The following is a 19531-nucleotide window of genomic DNA, read 5'->3' as shown; positions in this document are numbered from 1 at the left end:
TACGCAGTAGGAATGCGCAAATCTTCCAGACGTAGAGCACGCAGGGCTTTGAACCCAAATACATTACCTACAATGGAAGTAAACATGTTAGTAACAGAACCTTCTTCAAAAAGGTCTAATGGGTAAGCTACATAAGCAATAAATTGACTTTCTTCTCCAGGAACAGGCTCGATGCCATAGCATCGGACTTTGTAACGATCAAGGCTCGTAAGTACATCGGTCCATACAAACGAACGTTATATCTTCTTATCCTTATCCAAAGTATCCGTTGATTGGAATTTAATCAATAGTATCCACTGCAGCGAATTCAAATTTGATCTCCTTCCATACTTCACAAGCAGCAGCTAGTTCAGGACTCCATTTCGTAGCCTCACGGATAATTTCATTACCCTCAATAGCAAGATCGCGTCCTTCATTACGAGCTTGTACACGTGCTTCTAGAGCTACTCGATTAGCTACAACACCAGGTGCATTTCCCCAAGGGTGCCCTAAAGTTCCTCCACCGAACTGTAGTACGGAATCATCCCCAAATATCTCGGTCAAAGCAGGCATATGCCAAATGTGAATACCTCCCGAAGCTACAGGCAGATCAAATAATATTATTATGGTTCGAGAGAAAATAACAGTATCTAATCGGACACTACAATGGAAGTGTGTTGAATCAGCAGCAGACAGTAAGCGTCTTTTATATGGGCGCTTTATTCTGTCTCCACTTATGAAAGGTCAAGCAGACACAATAGGCATTGCGATGTGAAGAGCTTTGCTTGGAGAAATCGAAGGAACATGTATCACACACGCAAAATCTGAGAAAATCTCACACGAATATTCTACCATAATGGGTATTCAAGAATCAGTACATGAAATTTTAATGAATTTGAAAGAAATCGTATTGAGAAGTAATTGGGTAAGCTACATAAGCAATAAATTGACTTTCTTCTCCAGGAACAGGCTCGATGCCATAGCATCGGCCTTTGTAACGATCAAGGCTCGTAAGTTCATCGGTCCATACAGTTGTCCATGTACCAGTAGAAGATTCGGCGGCTACTGCGGCCCCTGCTTCTTCAGGCGGAACTCCAGGTTGAGGAGTTACTCGAAATGCTGCCAAGATATCAATATCCTTGGTTTCATATTCAGGAGTATAATAATTCAATTTATAATCTTTAACACCGGCTTTGAATCCAACACTTGCGATTATTCTCAAGACATGACCATCTCGTTGCTCCTTCTAATAATAGTAATAAAGAAGAAACCTAGAGCATAAAAAAATGGGATGAGTCAAACATAATGTCTCTTATGATAATCAATAAACTCATGCTATCAAATAGAGTTATTCTGGATTTAGTTTTTCCTAAAACTAATCTAATATCTATTAAATAATTAAAATAACTCATAAGATGCATGTGTTCCTTGAAAATTCTAACTATAAGGTTAAATGACATTATCGAATAAATCAAAATGTACAGTACCATGACCCATAAAGTTAAGGGCTCACACATGGAAATAATTACACTTTTCTTATGCATTACATACTAAAATTTTCTATTATTACAATTTGTTGCCTTAAAAATCAATTATAACACTCACAAGTACAGAAGGAAAACGAGTATGTTTATTAGCAATGTCACACCCCGAAAATATTAATTTAAACAGCGGAAGACTTTAACCAAGTCTTTCGGGCGGTGACAGACGCCGTTTCAGCCAATTATATTTAAATATATATTTCAAACGAAATTTGAACTTTATTTAACCATCAGAGTTATTACACGTGTTATATTACACGATTTTTATTCAATTTATAAGTTTAACATAAGTTCAACATTTTTCATTCAAACACACATTACAATTTTCCCGCGCTCTTCGCGAAGCTTCCATACTTCATTTATTACCTGAAAAACATATTAAAATATCGATCAACAAGATGTGTTGGTGAGTTTCCCTTTATAATAAAATAGTCCATATATATATATATATATATATATATATATATATGAGTCGAAAACAACATCCATATAATGATCTTCTGTCATTATATCCGATATCAATTCGTGTGTAATCGTCACTACACCCCGAATTATATCCAAAATATCCAGTGTATAATGGTCTACCGCCATTATATCACCAGTCCGTGTGTAATGATCTACCGTCATTACATCACAAAACAATAGCCATTTTATTTCTAAAACAAATTGAGTTGTTGTAGACGAGCAAAGAATACAACATTACGTATGACTATCATAGTTGATAACCCGATACATACAATACTCAAAATATTCCCACGTTTAACCCAACGCGAATGGAAGTGGGGGGGGGGGGGGCGTCACCCCAATAGATCTACCGATATTTTTGTGCCCCTTTCTAGGGTTAACTGTTACTTATCCCAACTAGACTCATCCCGCATTGTACACCAATTTGTAAAATAAAATGCCTTTATAAAAACATTAACGAAAATAATATATAATAAAGAATATGTTTTTCCCCAAAACACAATTAAATATCGTTTCGAAACATTTCCAGTTAAAAATCGAGGGGGTTCGATAGAGAAACTCACTGTCTTGTAGCATTTCCGAAAGTCCCGTGTCCTATTTTAGAACACATTTTGTTAATAAAAACTTGATTTTAGTTTTTATACAAAACTCCTTTTTATTTTATAAGTCTTATTCTAGTATTCACATAAACACATAAACACATAAGCGAGTACACATAGTTCGGTTTTCCGTTAGCTATTAATTAATTAATAAACAACTAAAATATAATAAAATAACTTAAGTTTCAGTTGCTGGAATTTTTCAAGAACATATTAATCTTTTATTTTTCACAAAACTTGACGGTTTCGTCGGTTTTGTCGGTTTTGTCGGTTTTATGCTTAAAATGCGTTAATTCGGTTTTTCGTTTAAAATGTAACTTATAAATTATGAAAAATACTTGTTACATAAATATTAGTCAAGTTTTACAAGTTAACTTGTGAAAATATATTATTTTCATTCTTTGTTAATATTTTCTTAAAATAGCAACTTTTTAACGTTTTCATGTCGGTTTGCACGACACGAACCGTTTAGGACTAAGTTTTATCATCTTGTCCTTTTCTAATGTATTAACTTATGTTATACATGGGTATTTTAACACTTTAGGGGCTGTTCTAAAACAATCCCTAACAGTTGTGTCGGTTTTGCTTAAAAAGCCGATTTTTCGACCGAACTTATACCCGGAGCTAACCCCGTAGCTAAAGCCCTTTATCGTCTTGCACCTTCCGAAATGCAAGAACTCTCGAGCCAAATCCAAGAACTTTCGGACAAGGGTTTTATTCGCCCGATTTCTTCTCCTTGGGGCACATCTGTGCTATTTGTCAAGAAGAAAGATGGTTCGTTCCGTATGTGCATTGACTACCGTGAACTCAACAAGCTTACCGTTAAGAATCGTTATCCGCTCCCTCGAATTGATGATATTTTAGTCAAATAAATTACACAAGTCTATACTAATCATCATATGAACTAAACAGACATATAATAACATATAATTTACCATAAATAGCATTTTTGACTATATATGTTCATAAGATACTTTAATCGAGTTTTTTTGGTTCCTAGTTCGTATTTTAGATTACCTTAACATTGTTTCTAGTTAAGCTTGTTATTTCTATATGAACAAATATCATATTAATACCTAAATTTCCAGGTTCAAATCATCATATCATATATGTATAAGCTCAAGTAATTAATTAATAAATAAAATATGAATTTTCTAAGTGTTTAACTAACAATGTTTCTTTTTATAGTAACTTTTATTTTTTGATAACTCTAATTAATCTAATTCTTCCACTTGGATTAAATACAATCCTATGTTTAATTCATTCAATTAGTTTGATAGGGTTTCATACATCCTAAATAATCTATTCCATTTTATTCTTTTAATTCACTATTTAACAAAGTTTCTATCGTTAGCAATGTGTTGTTTATTTAAACAATGAGTTTAACTAATCCAAGTTTCAATCACTCATCCTATCTTGTTTTAAGTTGTTATTAATCACCTATTAATTTCATCTATTATAATTATTCACATTAAAATCTCATTTTCATCTTTTCTTAGATTAAAGTTTCCTTAATTAGTAACTTTAACAATCTTTGTTAATCTTCAAGTTCCAACTATTAATTCTAACATACAACCTATCTTACTTTCAATTAGGTTATCCAATATCACTTTTCGATTCAACAATCTATCCAAAATCTATTCTAATATCAAATCCTAATATCAAGTTTATTCAAGTTTATAACAAACATTCAAGAGATCCGACAATACTTTTAATCAAACTTAGCAATCAATGTAGATCTTTAAGATGAATGTATGCATGTGTAAGTGGGTTTAATCTTTCCACCAACACATACATACATACCTACGGTTCATACATACACACATACCACATCCATAATTTCAAACTTTGAAGCTCAATCTTAACTCAAGAACACCTAATTTAACATAGTTAACCCAAGAAATCAACTCATAAACAAAACTTACTTGTGTTCTTGAAGATCTAAAGATAAGATTGAGAGTGTAGTGGGTGTGAGAATGGTGTTCTTGTTCCTTAATTTCTTCATAGTTTTCTTGATCTTATTCTTGATTTTAAACCTCCATGATTTCTTGATTATGATTATGTATGTGTGTGTTTAATATTTGAATTTCGAGTGTGTGTGTATGTGTGTGTTTGTGCCATGTATATATAGGGAGAAAGAATGAGTGGGTTTGAAAAATGAATGGTGTAGGTGATGACAACACATAAGGGTAATGATTAGGGTAATCATTGGGGTGAAAGGTGTGTGGATGGGAATGTTACAACACATTGCTTCTAAAAGATGCAATCATTGGATGGGTGTGTTGTCAACAAATGAAGCCTTCCAAATGTTATGGTAATGAATTAATGATTATGGTAATCAATACAAGTGACATGTGTGGGTGTTGGTTTTGAGAAAACAATGGGTGGTGGCACATGGTTTTGGGTTAGTAAGTAGGTGTTTAAACAATAATCTTAAGTTTATGTTTTAACGTCTAACGAATGTTAGCTAATCAAACGAATCCCGTTTCTTATAATTTTTGTCAGATTTTGAACGAAAATGGATTCTTGATAATACAAGCCTAAGAAGCTAATTTTTGGAAATAGTTGACGTTGGGTCCTCACCGGGTCGTCTACTGACACTTGGTCACTTATTTTAAATTTTTTGTGATTCGAGCCTTATAAAATTAATTTATACGTTGTCTCAACTACTTAAATATGTATTTTAATTTTTCGAGATCATTTAGCCTCTTTAAGGATTTATTTACTTTTTGACTCGTTACCCGAGGTTATTCCACGTTAGGCTCGTTACGTGGTGATTTTTGTACTTTTTGTTGACTTTGAAACCTCTAGATCACTAATAAAGAGTACTTTTCTCATAATGACGAAATTTTATTACTAATCGAGATTATATTAGTCGCGGTTTAGGCTAATTTTTAGCCGGGTGTCACAAGCAACACATGTAAAAGAAAAGAATATGGCAGTGGAACATAAAATGTTATTCAACTTACTACCACTAAAACCTTAAAGAGGATAATTCTAATGTTCATTGACAAAATCCAAGTATTACTTCCAGCTTTAAGTTCTCTAAGGAGAAGTCTCATTGTAAAACTATGTCATTATATTAGGCATAAGTAACAAGGCTATCCATAATTCAAAAGAATATCTGGCTAAAACAGTAGTCGTATATTAATGATATTTAAGTCTGCTAATCCTAATATTCCAATTAATACATGATAGGTTGAGTCTAGTTCTATAAGTTTCTTTACTGATATCAACAAATAACTAACATGAGTGTTAGTGACAAAATTTAAATGTTAAAGCTATTATAACCATAAAAACTGTTTTCTAATTATGCTTTATAATACCTTAAATATTCTCGAGATTAATCAGAATTTAGTATCATACTTAAGCTACATTATGAAAGTTATGAGGTTTGCATAGTGTAACAACATGAAAATTTCGAGTTCAAAGTAACAACTTTCCAAAGTCTAGGGACTAAAATTGCCAAATTCCAAAGTTGAGGGTTTAAATTGAAAATTCTGATTTTCTGACCCATCGCGCTACGCGATGAGTCAGAGGAGAGCCCCATCGCGTATCGCGATGGGGTACCTGACACAACGTGACACGAGTGTCACGTGGCATACGTGGCATCATGTGCTGCCACGTGTCACCACGTGGCAACACTGCCGCCACGTGTCGCCACGTTGTAAGGCCCCGTTCCCGGTAGCCCTACTTTAGCGTCGGATTTACTCATAAACACAGTTCTACAAATCAGAGTTTATTAAAACTTTCTCGGAATATAAAACATCAATCATTTATTACGAAACATTCAATCTTTCCTTTTGAACCACAACGTAAAACCACATATTTAAAACACCATTTCTTCTATCTTCAGATGCCAGCCGCTCAATCCATGCCATGTGCCCTTCTCACGCTATCTCATTAAACATATTCACCTGTGTGCATACTAAAAGTAAGCTACGCTGAGTGAGTTCTAGTTAATCAGGCGACATACAATACATACACATATCATACTTACATACATATCTACAATCACTAATCCTAGTCTACCGAGAGTACGTTCATAGTCCGCCGTCTATACCTATACTCAAGGTTGTGAACACGTAAAAGGTCCGCAGTCCTTACCTATGTTCACCAGTTATGGTACGTGCAAGGTCCGCAGTCCTTCCATGTACCATCCTATATTGACAACACGTACAAGGTCCTCAGTCCTTCCCTATGTTGTAACCTAAACCATAGCACGTACGAAGTCCGCAGTCCTCCCATATGCTAACACAAATATAGCACGTATAAGGTCCACAGTCCTTTCCTGTGCTGACGCCTATCTACATTACGTATAAGGTCCGCAGTCCTTATCTATGTTGGCGTCTATCTCCTATAACACGTATAAGGCCCACCGTCTCTATCTACGTTTACATCTATCATCTACATCATGTATAAGGCCCGCAGTCCTTAACTACGCCATCACCTGCCAAGTCTATGTCCAACCGAAGTTAGAGGGATTCGCCATCTAACTTACTATGTCGGACGTTGAACTCACATACCATCTATGTACCTGTATACAATACATATACAATAATTACATTATAGCATAAGAACACTCTAGGCGTTCTTTACATCATTCATTAACAACCATACCCCTTGTCGATACGTGCAATATCCGAAGATCGTTCACGCCCCGACAAGTGTTCATTTGTGATGTTCATACATCTTCCATGTATAATATTCATACCTTTATTTATAACCTGATAGTACGCGCAATATCCGAAGATCGTTCGCGTAGAAGACAAGCAATCATTCATATCTATCACATATATCACATATGGCATACACTTATAACTTAGGATAAATGTATTAACAACACATCGAGTATGCACACAGCCCCGAAAACATAACAAGGAAGTGGGGCTAGAAACTCACCTGAACCCGGTTACTTCTTCCGTTAATGGTTACTTCTTTCTTGAGTAGTGCACGACTAACTGTATAACAATTACACGTATCAATTAACTATCACTACCCATATCGTCTCTCTAGTTCAATTATTACCCACAACGAATGGGGGTCCGGGGGCAGGGCCCCTAGCAGCGAGGTTCTAGGGGCGGCAGCCCCTAGTGTGGTCCAAGGGGCAGAGCCCCTGGCTGGGGTTAAGTTATTATTTCCATTAACTGTCTTAACACATTTTCCATTAGGATTTTAAGTTATTATTTTATTCACCTTCTCATTCGTTACAGTGAATTAAACCTAATTCGTTAGCCCGATTCGTGGTCTAGTACTGGATTGCTTTTACTTAGCATTTTAAGCGAACTTAACATTAAGCGTACTTAATCATTAAGTGAACTTAATCATCAAGCGAACTTAATCATTAAGCGAACTTAGTCATCAAGCGAACTTAATCATCTGGCGAACTTGATCATTAGGTGAACATGTCGGTAAACGAACTTAACCAGCAGCGAAGTTAACCAGGCGAACTTGCTGTAGCGAACTTGCTTGGCGAAGTTAAACATAAGCGAAGTTATTAGTGGGAGAAGTTAACCTTAGCGAACTTAGCTGCGGCAAAGTTGCCCAGCTACAGCCACTGTTCGTTCTTAATCCGCCCATAATCATCTTCGTTTCTTAACCAAATAACTAGATTTAGGTATCAATGGATTTAGAATCCAAGCGCCTACAAACCCTAACCCTCAAAACGGCCAAACATTCATGTTCAAGGGGTGCGATTTATACATTCATATTACGGGTTCCTTTAGGTTATCAATAAACCTATCAAACGTTAACGGATTTTAGTAGGATTTGTTGTGTTGGATTCGTTGTTAACCTACTAAAATAGATCTATGAATTTCCAAACAAAACCGAACCTAAACAAACGATTCCTAATTATAACGTACCTTAAATGAGTCGAACTATGAACACGGTAAAGTCTTGATATTGGTTTGGTTTGTCACGACGTTCCAGCACCAACAAGCTCGGGTTTTCGCCTTCGGATCTTGGTTCGGGTTGTGTGTGTGTTTTGGGTGTGTGTAGGGATTATGGAAAGATGGAATGAGAACTTAGGGTTTTAGGATGGTTTAAGGGGTATTTACATCCCTTAAAGCCCATGGACCTAAGGCCCATCCCACCATCTTAATCCATTTAATTACCCAAGTCCATGATTCTTTCTATATTTAATATTAATTAAATATTAACACTCGTTTTTAAATCATAAAACTCTTTGATTTATCGTTACAAAATTCGGGATGTTGCACACGTGGAGCGGTGCCTGCCACGTGTTGACGCGTGGCAAGCCTACGCTGTGAGTCGGCAGACCTATATCGCGATACACGATAAATCTGCTGAGGCACCCATCGTGTATCGCGATGGGAGCCAATTTTTCGTCTATAAATAGCAAGGTCCGGGCTTCCCATTTTGCACACCAAAACTCAGTTCACATTCCTCTCTCTAACATCTTACTACATCCCGACAATCGTATACTCGATTTGCCTCGATAAGCGTGCCACGATCTTTTGTTTGTGTACAATTGTTTCCTCGAAGTTTGTGCCACCCTCCACCCTCATTCATCAAAAAGGCGTTGTTATGGCAAAGAGTCCCTAAATACGTGCCGACGAGTGTTGAAGTTGGCATATCAAAGTTGATTGAGAAAAGTAAAGCGGTGTCTGAGTGCTGCCCAATTCTCTAGAGTTTCTATACGCCACTAAGGTTAGGCGTAATGATGAATTCAATATAATTCAATATTATATTAAAGGCTTAAGCCTTAAGTCGAGGATATACTCGATACCTCGATAAAAGAAAAGAAAAGAAAACATAACAAAGAAATGAATAAAAGATTATTGAATATTGAGATAACATATATGTGTGTGTAAGTATATATGTATATATTCTTTGTTATGAAATTATTATTTAATGAATAAGAGTATTCTTAAATAATAAAAGAAAAAGAATACGTTTCTTGGAGAAGAAGAAACGTCGGATTTTTAATATAAACTAAAGGTTTATAATTTACTTTTAAACTAAAGGTTTTCAAGTAATAAGAATTGAACTAAAGGTTCAATCGAGGATTGAGATATAAGACTAAAGGTCTTAAGCCGGATCGTGTATCCGACTAACAAATATATATACTCGTACTATAGGTGCGAGATAAAGAAAGGGAAAGACCCTTGGACGGTGAGTGAAGCCAATCCTAAAGAGACAAGGTGAATACGCCCCCAAACTTTTACTTATTTAAAATGAGTCAAACTTGTTATTTGAAATTGTTTACAAGGAACTATGTGTTCCTAAAACCGTTATGAATAAGGGTATAAACCTAGCCCTCAGGCTGTGGTATACGTATGTCTGGATCCTTACATATGTGGTACTATGCGATGAATGGGCATGATCGCACCACCCTTGGTCGTAGGACGCTCTCCTGCTGGGAGTACGACCTTATGTGTATATTTACGGGTACTTAACTAAGTCGAACGCTGCGGTGTTTGCTGAGGTGACCTAGCGTAGAGGCTCATATTTATAATGTGTTATTTGACTTTGTTATTCCTAAGCCACGTTGGGCCGAGGCAGGCGTAGTCTCGAGGGGTAATAAAGTAAAAGAAATATTTTTGCGTCAGCGTGTTCACCAGCATTCGTTGCTGACGTATTTTCTAACATTTTGCAGCTGAACAAAGCTAGAGCTTGGAAATGACGAAGTACTAATATCCGATGGCTTGGATTTCTTTTGTATAAGTTTAATATGTGTTGGTGCACATTGTGTGGCCGTCGCTTGGCGAATAGTTTAGAATGTTTATGTTGTATGCTGTACACCTAGGTAGTGGTTCACGCTGAAAGTGATCCATTTGAAAGAGCATTTTCAAATGGATACTCATTCGATCGAATGAGTTTCTGATTCGATCGAATGAGTCTGCCATTCGATCGAATAGGACTCATTCGATCGAATGAGTCCTGACCGAATGGCAGCGGGTATAAATACCAGCTTTCAGGCGTGAACAGGGAAGAGTTTAAAGGATTTGCGTGCCCGGGGCCCAGGTGCTGTCCGGATGAGGGGGGAGGCCATGCTCGACCTCCCCCTGCCATAGATCGTGATTTCAGTGTTTAAACAAGCATGTAATCTTTCGTTTTTATCAATGAAATCGTTTGTTTCGTGTTTGTTTCTATCCGTCTTTGGTTATCAAACCTTCCGTCTCGAACGCGCTCGGATCGTCTCGGTCCCGGCTGAACCAACAATTGGTATCAGAGCCACGGTTACCGCTAGAAAGGTCTAACAACCGATTTAGCAAGCCGAGCTCTTGATTTTATGCGTTCTGGACGTTAAAATGTTGGTGTGTTCTTCGTGTTCTTCGCGTTTTCTGGGCTGGCGTTGAAGGAGTCGAATCAGTCCATTCGATCGAACGAGTTCCCCATTCGATCGAATAGGCCTATTCGATTGACTGATTCGATCGAATCAGTCTTCCCGCTCATAAGTGTCAAATTCAAACGCCAGTTTTACCGCCCATTCGATTGTCTTCATTCGATCGAATCAGAGTGTATTCGATCGAACTGGTTTTCCCGCTCAAAGTGTCAAATTCAAATAGCTGATCGAACCAGTTCTTCATTCGATCGAATCAGATTGTATTCGATCGAACTGGTTTTCCCGCTCAAAGTGTCAAATTCAAATAGCTGATCGAACCAGTTCTTCATCCGATCGAATCTGTTCTTCATCCGATCGAATCTGTGCTTCATTCGATCGAACATGTTCCAGACCAAAAAAAAAAAAAAAAAGTCTGGAACGCCCGCTTACACGAAAATTTGCCCAAGCCATTTTTATCAGTCGGGAAGTCTTCTGAAAAAGTTTGGCAAAAATAAAATTTTTTCGACAAAATTTCCGGGAAATTTTCGGTTAATTTTCGGGTCAGTGATGAAGATTTTTCTGGACATCCTATACAAGTTGATTACTATCCAGAAAAAGTTTGGTGACAGTGAAATTTTCACTGATATTTTCCGGCAAAGTCAGAGCGTTTAAATGTTAAATGGTTAAAGCGGCAAATTGGGGCAATGAACAAAGCACAATCACCTGAAGGAATTATCGTTTACAAGTTTAATGGATAACCCCTTGTTCATTGAGCTTCTACAGTGGTGATTGTTATAAGAACACAGAAGAACAGAGAAAAGTGATTACTGATGAGTTATTGTGGGGTAGTCAGGAGCATCTGACTATTTATGGGCCAACCAAGTTTAATTTATTTTCCGCATTCTGAAGATGTCATCAGTGGAGATTAAGGAGGATCAAGCAAAAGAGTCAAATGTTCCTCAATCATTTCCAAGTTCAACAATTCCTGCATAAGCTGCTACTGTTGAAGAAGTCAACGAAGTACTGTCAAAAGCAACTTCTGCATCCTGTTGAAGAATGGTGATTCGCAATCACGAAGTTAATGATGTGTCTTTGTCTCCGATGATGAATCTGCATACAAACTAATCTGTTTAGGGGGAGTAGCTGTGGATCGGAAGCCTCATCAAAGATTGCCCAATACATTATTAAGTCAGCGGAAGACGATATGAGCTTACACGTCTATATATTGGGATACACGCCAACGTCTGAGGGGGAATTTCTATAGTTGGTTGTTTTTTAAACAGATTGTTTTGTCTGAAGATGTCAGCAATGGAGAACACTTTGCATCATTAACCGAGAGTTCAGTCTAAGGGGGAATCTTGCTGCAATGATGGTATTCTTCAACGTGATTATCAAGATATAGCAGAAGATTTGACTGAAGATTGCAAGAGGTGTCTACAGCAATTCGCAAGCAACGTCCAAGGGGGAATATGTTGGTGCACATTGTGTGGCCGTCGCTTGGCGAATAGTTTAGAATGTTTATGTTGTATGTTGTACACCTAGGTAGTGGTTCACGCTGAAAGTGATCCATTTGAAAGAGCATTTTCAAATGGATACTCATTCGATCGAATGAGTTTCTGATTCGATCGAATGAGTCTGCCATTCGATCGAATAGGACTCATTCGATCGAATGAGTTCTGACCGAATGGCAGCGGGTATAAATACCAGCTTTCAGGCGTGAACAGGGAAGAGTTTAAAGGATTTGCGTGCCCGGGGCCCAGGTGCTGTCTGGATGAGGGGGGAGGCCATGCTCGACCTCCCCCTGCCATAGATCGTGATTTCAGTGTTTAAACAAGCATGTAATCTTTCGTTTTTATCAATGAAATCGTTTGTTTCGTGTTTGTTTCTATCCGTCTTTGGTTATCAAACCTTCCGTCTCGAACGCGCTCGGATCGTCTCGGTCCCGGCTGAACCAACAATATGGTGGTTTGTATAACATAAACAAGTAATCTTTTGTACTTAAGTTTGGGAATCTTTTAAAATCCCAACTTTTGTTTAATGTAAATATTTACAAATTAAACCCACAAGTTTTATAAGACTTCCGCTAAATTAACGTAACTCTGATTTATTTACATTTGTGGTACCAACTATTGATCATACTCCTAGGCCTAAGAAGGGGGTGTGACACATAGCCCACATAAAGTCACTCTTATCTTAAACTCTCATATTATTTGTTATCAATATTTAGATTGAAACATTTATAGAATAAAACTAGATGATATTATATACTTTCACAACTTTTGTTATCATGTGTTAGATAAACATTAGTTGGTTTAAGAAATAAAATGGGTCCACCATAAGTTATATTTCACTGACATTCGTGGAACTTATTCAAACGAAATATTCAGACATAATTCTTTTATCATTTAAAAGGCTATTTACTTATATCTAATTTATCTTCTATGACCCACCGTCTTAAAGAGATCCATTCATATATACTTATTATGATTTCGTCTAAATTTGTCCCTAAGTTATTAAGGCAACTGGACGTTAATGAAATCAAATCAAGTCTAACATATATATGACAGATTCCCACATCACGTACATCATTGAAACTTCTCTTGTAGTTTTCCTAGAGATATTAAAAATCAGTGGGAACCTTAAATGTCTTAATCATAACTTACAAGATTTGAAAGAGATGGGGGAGTGAAAACTTGATATTATCTCAATTAAACCTCTTGTACAAGACACTGCTCCATCACAACACTATTCAATCAAAACTTATCTTTTTAGAATATTACAATTACTCTTACAAAACTTTCATTGTTTCTTAAAGTGGGCAAATTCAGATTTCTTACTAAACTAATCCTCAACAAGAGAAAATCCAACAACTTATATTATTAACTTGTTTCTCTGTTAGAATCTATTGGTCTATAAATATTGACCCTAAGCATGCTAATTTCCTAAAGGTTTCTAAGGTTAGTGGGAGCAGTAAAAGTCCTTATAATGACTTAGAAAAAGTACAAAAGGTAGGGGTAAGAGAGTCATCAAATTTTACTCCAAATTTAACTCCAATTACACCTCTTGTACACCATACTGTACCAACTCTTACATGCTTAGAATCCTGAAAATGATAGCAACCTAACCAAGAGCTAATTCATAAAACCGAAACTTCAAATAAACCCAATAGTCAACTCAGGAGGTCATCTGTGACATTCGTCATTTTTAAAACCCGACCCATTTTAAATTCGACACCTTTCCGATCTTTATTTATTAATGAAATGATGAATTGTTTTTGTATTTATGTTCATGATGTTGTTTATGTTTTTTTTATGTTGTTTTGTTACTTATGATGTCACAAATTTAATTGGTCATAAAAGAGATTCAACTAGTCAAAACCATGTTTAAGCCTTATAACTAGCCTCTTGATTAGCAATCAAATTAACTCATTTTGACATTGTTATTAACGATTTTGAGCCTATATAAAGCCCATTCATTCTCTACATTCTTTGCACAACTAATTTACACTCAAAATCATTAAAGCTTGTCAATTTCTCTCAAGCCTCAAGTTTGACTTTCAAAAGACAAATTCTCAAGAATTATTATTTTCTTTTTCTTTTGTGATCCAATCCCCGGGTAATCTTTATTTCTTGTCATTACGCATCACTATTGTTTCCATGATGACAACCCAAACGACATTCATGGAGACATATCATTCTTCGTAATCGGCTCGCTTATGTTCGGTTTATGAATTTTATGTTTAAAGTCATCTTTTATTTTTACAAAGTAATAATCAATAACAAACATTTTTTTTACATACTACTTCATTTTTTTCAAATTATGTTACTCACAAACCCGACTCAATAACCGGGTTCGTGTCCGACCAAAAAATGAACCGCTCGTTAAACTAGTTTTCTTAATCAATTGTTCGGTTGGAACAAACCGGACCCATCTAAATTAATTAATAATTATTATAACACATTTATTTTTCTAAGACAAAAATAAATTAACATAACAAAATCAAATAACCAAAATCTTTTTTTAATAAACCCAAAATATATATTTTTCTTTATAAATTTCTTTGTCATAAACCGAACGTCCTCGCCAAATTAATTTCTTTTCGAAAATTCTTTTTAAGCCTAGCTATTTATTTATCTAGGGTTGTTCGTTGAACCGAACTTTGTCGGTTAACTTGCTTAAAGGCATTTTTCGCTCTCGACTCGCTTACTTAACATGTGAGTTTTTCATAACCCCTTTTTAACTCTTTTAATATTTTTGGGGTGTAGCATGTCACAAGTTTTTATTTCGTTAGTTATGCGCTTGTTTACAAAACAATTCACATTTATCGTACATGTTAATATTATTCTTGCATATTGTTTATGATTATACGTGAACGTGCTTGCAACGTGTTTACTATTTTTATGGTGGAAGTTACGCAAACGCAAACGCATACACATAGTGGCAGGGTCCGACGGGACGTACCTGCGCCGTCTAACGTTACGACTTCGGTTGTTTACGTAAGGTGGTTCTCATTTCCCCGACTTCTATGGCTTCGGCTAAATGAACGGGAGGACGAAACTATTTGATTTCATTTACATTGTCTTTGAATGTTTATTGCATTGACGATCGTTGAATCACACATTTTATGTATATTTATATACGCAAAAACTTATGAAAACTCTCCAACATGTGTTGTTGACAAAATATATTATTTTAAACGTGCTGCAGGTTGATACGATAAAGTGACAGGACAAGACAATTAGTTATACCTTAGGATAATTTCAATGAATAATATTTTTCTTCATTTAGATGTGATGTTCTTTTTGTCTCATTATCAAACTATTTGTGTACTTGTGAAATTATGAAATAAAATAAATATACTGTCACTATTAATAGTGTTACGAGCTTATGAGTGATCTGTACGTTGTACCCGGGCGTATTCCTCTTAAAGCCGGGGTGTTACATCATCTAGGTTTTAAAACCTACTAACTTTGATGATTATGTAAGCTCCCTAACTAAAGTTGAAATGGATGTTGGAAAGTTTAATGATCATACCCCTTCTAATTAAACCATTAAATTAATCAATATTCTAAATGGAATAAAGCTATTATTAGAAAATTAAACTAAACTTCATAAGTCAGAATAACGTTTGAGATTTTGTTGAAACACCTAAGGGTGTTCATAACTAAATTAAATCCTAACACATAACTAAATCAAGCAATAAAATACGACTATTTTTCTTCATCATAAAACACTAGGGGTGTGCGTGGTGCAGTGCGGTTTGTCACTAAAACCGAATCGAAAACCAAACTTTCGGTTTTATGATTTTTTTTAAAACTGTTTGGTTTCGGTTTTTTCGGTTCGGTTTTAGGTTTCGGTTCGGTTTTCTTCGGTTTTTCTAGTCGAGTCAAAACTTTTTAGGCAAAAAAAAAAAGTTGAACCAAGTTGAAATTGGACATGATATTTTTTTCTTTAAACTAGTAATTAATAGAATAGAATATTAAATATTTGGTCCGTAACAATATACAATATATAAAACACTCATAATAAAGCAAACAAATAAAACACATATTTTTTAAAAGTTTTAAATGAAATCATACAAACAATCGACAATGTCTCCTTAACACTCATAATCAAACACGTCTATTTATCTTCATCATTCTTGTTTAATTTGCATAAAATAAAATTATTAATAAACTGGTTATTAAAATTTAAAAAAAATAAAGATAAATTATATTAATAAACTGGCTATAGCAAACCTTCATCAACATAAATCTCATCAATGTCATCACGTAAGTATGTGGTGTGCCTCATATTCCCGTAATCACTTGGTTCAATATCGACCGAAAACAGTGGTAGATCATCAAAGTGGTCATGTTCCTCTTCGTTAACGACATTATCGACACCAAGAATACGCCGTTTACCTTGCAAGACCATTGTGGTATCTTGGCTTACTCGGGTCCTTGACAAAAAAAACTTGTGTGACATGTTTTGCCATAACGAATGGTTCAAATCTATAGTCGTCGGTTGCATGGTCAACAAGTGTAAAACCATATTTGTCAACTTGAACACCTGTATGGTTGTTCACCCACTTACATCTGAACAAAGGAATCTTAAAATCATGATAGTCCAATTCCCAAATTTCTTGTATAACTCCGTAGTAAGAATCCTTGGCGATTTTTGTCATTGTTTCACGACGTTGACCATAGAGCTCGGTCGTTGATGCTATTAATGTAACTCCACTATTTTGAACGACACTCTTTTTTTCTCGATCATTGGTGTAAAACGTATAACCATTAATGTCGTACCCTTGATATGATTTAACTCTACAATCTGGACCATCTTCTAACCTTTTCACGGTTTCATCAACATCAATTTATTTTTCCTTATTTCTCATCCACCTCGATAACTCTTTGTTTTGAGTTTTTATGTACCATATATCATCCTTATTCGGGTTTGTTGACCGTAACATCTCCATGTGTTCATTAACATACGGAGCAAGACACACCATGTGTTTTAGGACCACTAAATGTGCTGTTTGTACGTCTTCACAATTTGGGATGATTGCTTTAAGACCAACTACCGCGTGACCCTCAAGTCGACCCGAATGACGAGTTTTAGGAACGTCAACACTGTCGACACCTTCCATATAGCCCGTGAAAAAAAACAATTATTATATTGTAAATTAATACTAATATATATCATATGTTAATGATAACATTACCTTTGCAGAACTCAATCACCTCTTCAGAAGTATACCCTTCAATAATACTACCCTCTGGTCTATTACGGTTTCTTACATGACCTTTTAAGACACCCATATATCTTTCAAAAGAGTACATGTACCGTAAGTATACCGGACCACAAGCCTTAATTTCTTGAACGATGTGAGATATATCAAAAAATGATGGTGGAAGGTACATCTCTAGTTCACAAAGGGTAACATAAATGTCTTTTTCCCATTTATCAAGTTGTTCACCATCAATAACCTTTGAATCTTTCCAGTAAGGTAAATCCCAAAAGATTGACTTTTTTTTTCCAGATGACTCCTTTCTTATCACGAGATCTTTTCCCCAACACAGTATTTTTAACTCGTAAATATGGATTGGACCGTGTTTGCATCGTTCGGTGCTCAACCTCTCCGTTAAACTCAATTTTTTTATTCCTAAAAATGTGACCCCTCGGAAGGAATCTTTGATGGTCCATGTATACAAGTTTTTTGCAATTTCTTTAATATATTGATCATGTTTCATTCTCACAAATAGGACAAACTTTCTTACCCTTCACCTTGTATCCCGACAAGTTACCATATGCTGGAAAATCATTTATTATACAGAAAATCATGGCACGCAATTGAAAGTGTTCTTTTTTATAAGCATCATATACCTTTACACCTGAATCCCAAAGGGTTTTTAATTCATCAATCAAAGGAAACAAGTACACATCAATATTATTACCAGGCTGTCTCGGACCCTGAATCAACAACGACATCATAATGTATTTTCGTTTCATGCATAACCATGGTGGAAGATTGTAGATGCATAAAAGAACCGGCCACGTACTATGGCGACCACTCATGGTCCCAAATGGACTGATCCCATCTGAACTAAGCCCAAACCGTATGTTTCTAGCCTCCTTCCCGAATTCACGATACTTGTTATCAATGGTTTGCCATTGAGGTGAATCCGCCACATGTCTTAGTTTTCCGTCAATTACACGTTCTTCTGAATGCCAACGTAATAATTTGGCTTCTTTTTCGTTTGAAAATAACCTTTTCAGTCTCGGTATAACAGGGAGATTCCACAATACTTTAGCCGGCGGTTGTTTTTTTGTCATCTCATCGTCAACGTCACCTGAATCGTTTATCTGTTTATACCTTGATCACCGCACACAACACATTTATGTTTATTTTCATACTGATTTCTATACAGTATACAATTATTTGGGCATGCATGAATTCTTTCAACTTCTAATCCCATCGGACACATCAACTTCTTTGCTTGGTATGTTGAAATTGGTAATTCATTGTCTCTTGGAAGCCTATCATGCCAAAACACTAACAACTCTGTGAAACTTTTATCACTCCATCCGTTTTTTAACTTCAAGTTAAGCAAGTTTAACACTGTATCAAGTTTCTTAAAATTAGAACCAGGATATAATGGTTTTTCTGCATCTTCAAACAGGTGTTGTAAATTTTCAATTTCAACATCACCCATGTCAGTCTCCATGTCATGTAACATTTCATTTACGTTTTCATTGGGATCATTTGAATGATTATCATCGTCTATGGGGTTATTTGATTTTTCATCATCACCGTTAAGGTTTAATGAGTCATTGTTATATGTGTTATCATTAGTGGTCGATGACGTGCTAAAATCAGCTAGTGATTCTCCATGTCTTGACTAACAATGGTATCTAGGCTTAAAACCATTTTCGAATAAATGTGCCTCTATTTCATTGATATCTTTACAATACTTAAATTTTTGACATTTGGAACAAGGACAACAAATCGACCAACATCCTTTATTAGCGCGATGTGCTTCGGCAACCCTAAGAAAACTTTTAACACCTTCCGCGTAAATTTCGGATTGTCGCAAAGCTTTGTACATCCAATCATCACGATCCATCTGAAAAATAAAATAAACAAACAAGTGATGTAAATGTATGTGAACCGGCGC

The 19531-nt window shown here is 35.8% G+C and overlaps 1 protein-coding gene across 1 annotated transcript; it reads right to left on the bottom strand.

The window, feature by feature from the left end:
* Positions 1-865: 865 nt before the first annotated feature.
* On the bottom strand, positions 866-19081 carry LOC143571021 (uncharacterized). The gene is made up of 6 exons (XM_077056535.1): positions 18771-19081; positions 18134-18729; positions 17578-17919; positions 17288-17495; positions 16831-17203; positions 866-1225 (listed from the first exon to the last, which is right to left on the bottom strand). The coding sequence occupies exons 1-6, from the start codon at positions 19079-19081 to the stop codon at positions 866-868; spliced, it is 2190 nt and encodes a 729-aa protein (XP_076912650.1).
* Between the last annotated feature and the right edge of the window lie 450 nt (positions 19082-19531).

Source organism: Bidens hawaiensis, unplaced genomic scaffold (genome assembly GCF_021521415.1).
Source record: "Bidens hawaiensis isolate Kalapana, Puna unplaced genomic scaffold, B.hawaiensis_p1.1 tig00025182_1, whole genome shotgun sequence".
Taxonomy (NCBI): Eukaryota; Viridiplantae; Streptophyta; class Magnoliopsida; order Asterales; family Asteraceae; genus Bidens; species Bidens hawaiensis.
Note: the sequence above shows the minus strand (reverse complement) of the source record. Positions and strands in the feature narration are given on the sequence as shown.

Bases quoted from the DNA above. Each gene is read 5' to 3' on its own strand.
- LOC143571021 (XM_077056535.1), bottom strand. From the start codon at position 19,081: ATGGAGACTGACATGGGTGATGTTGAAATTGAAAATTTACAACACCTG. The intron at 18,730-18,770 runs GTATGAAAATAA...GCGGTGATCAAG, and splicing joins TGTATACTGTATAGAAATCA to GTATAAACAGATAAACGATT. The intron at 17,204-17,287 runs GTACATAAAAAC...AACCGTGAAAAG, and splicing joins CCGAATAAGGATGATATATG to GTTAGAAGATGGTCCAGATT.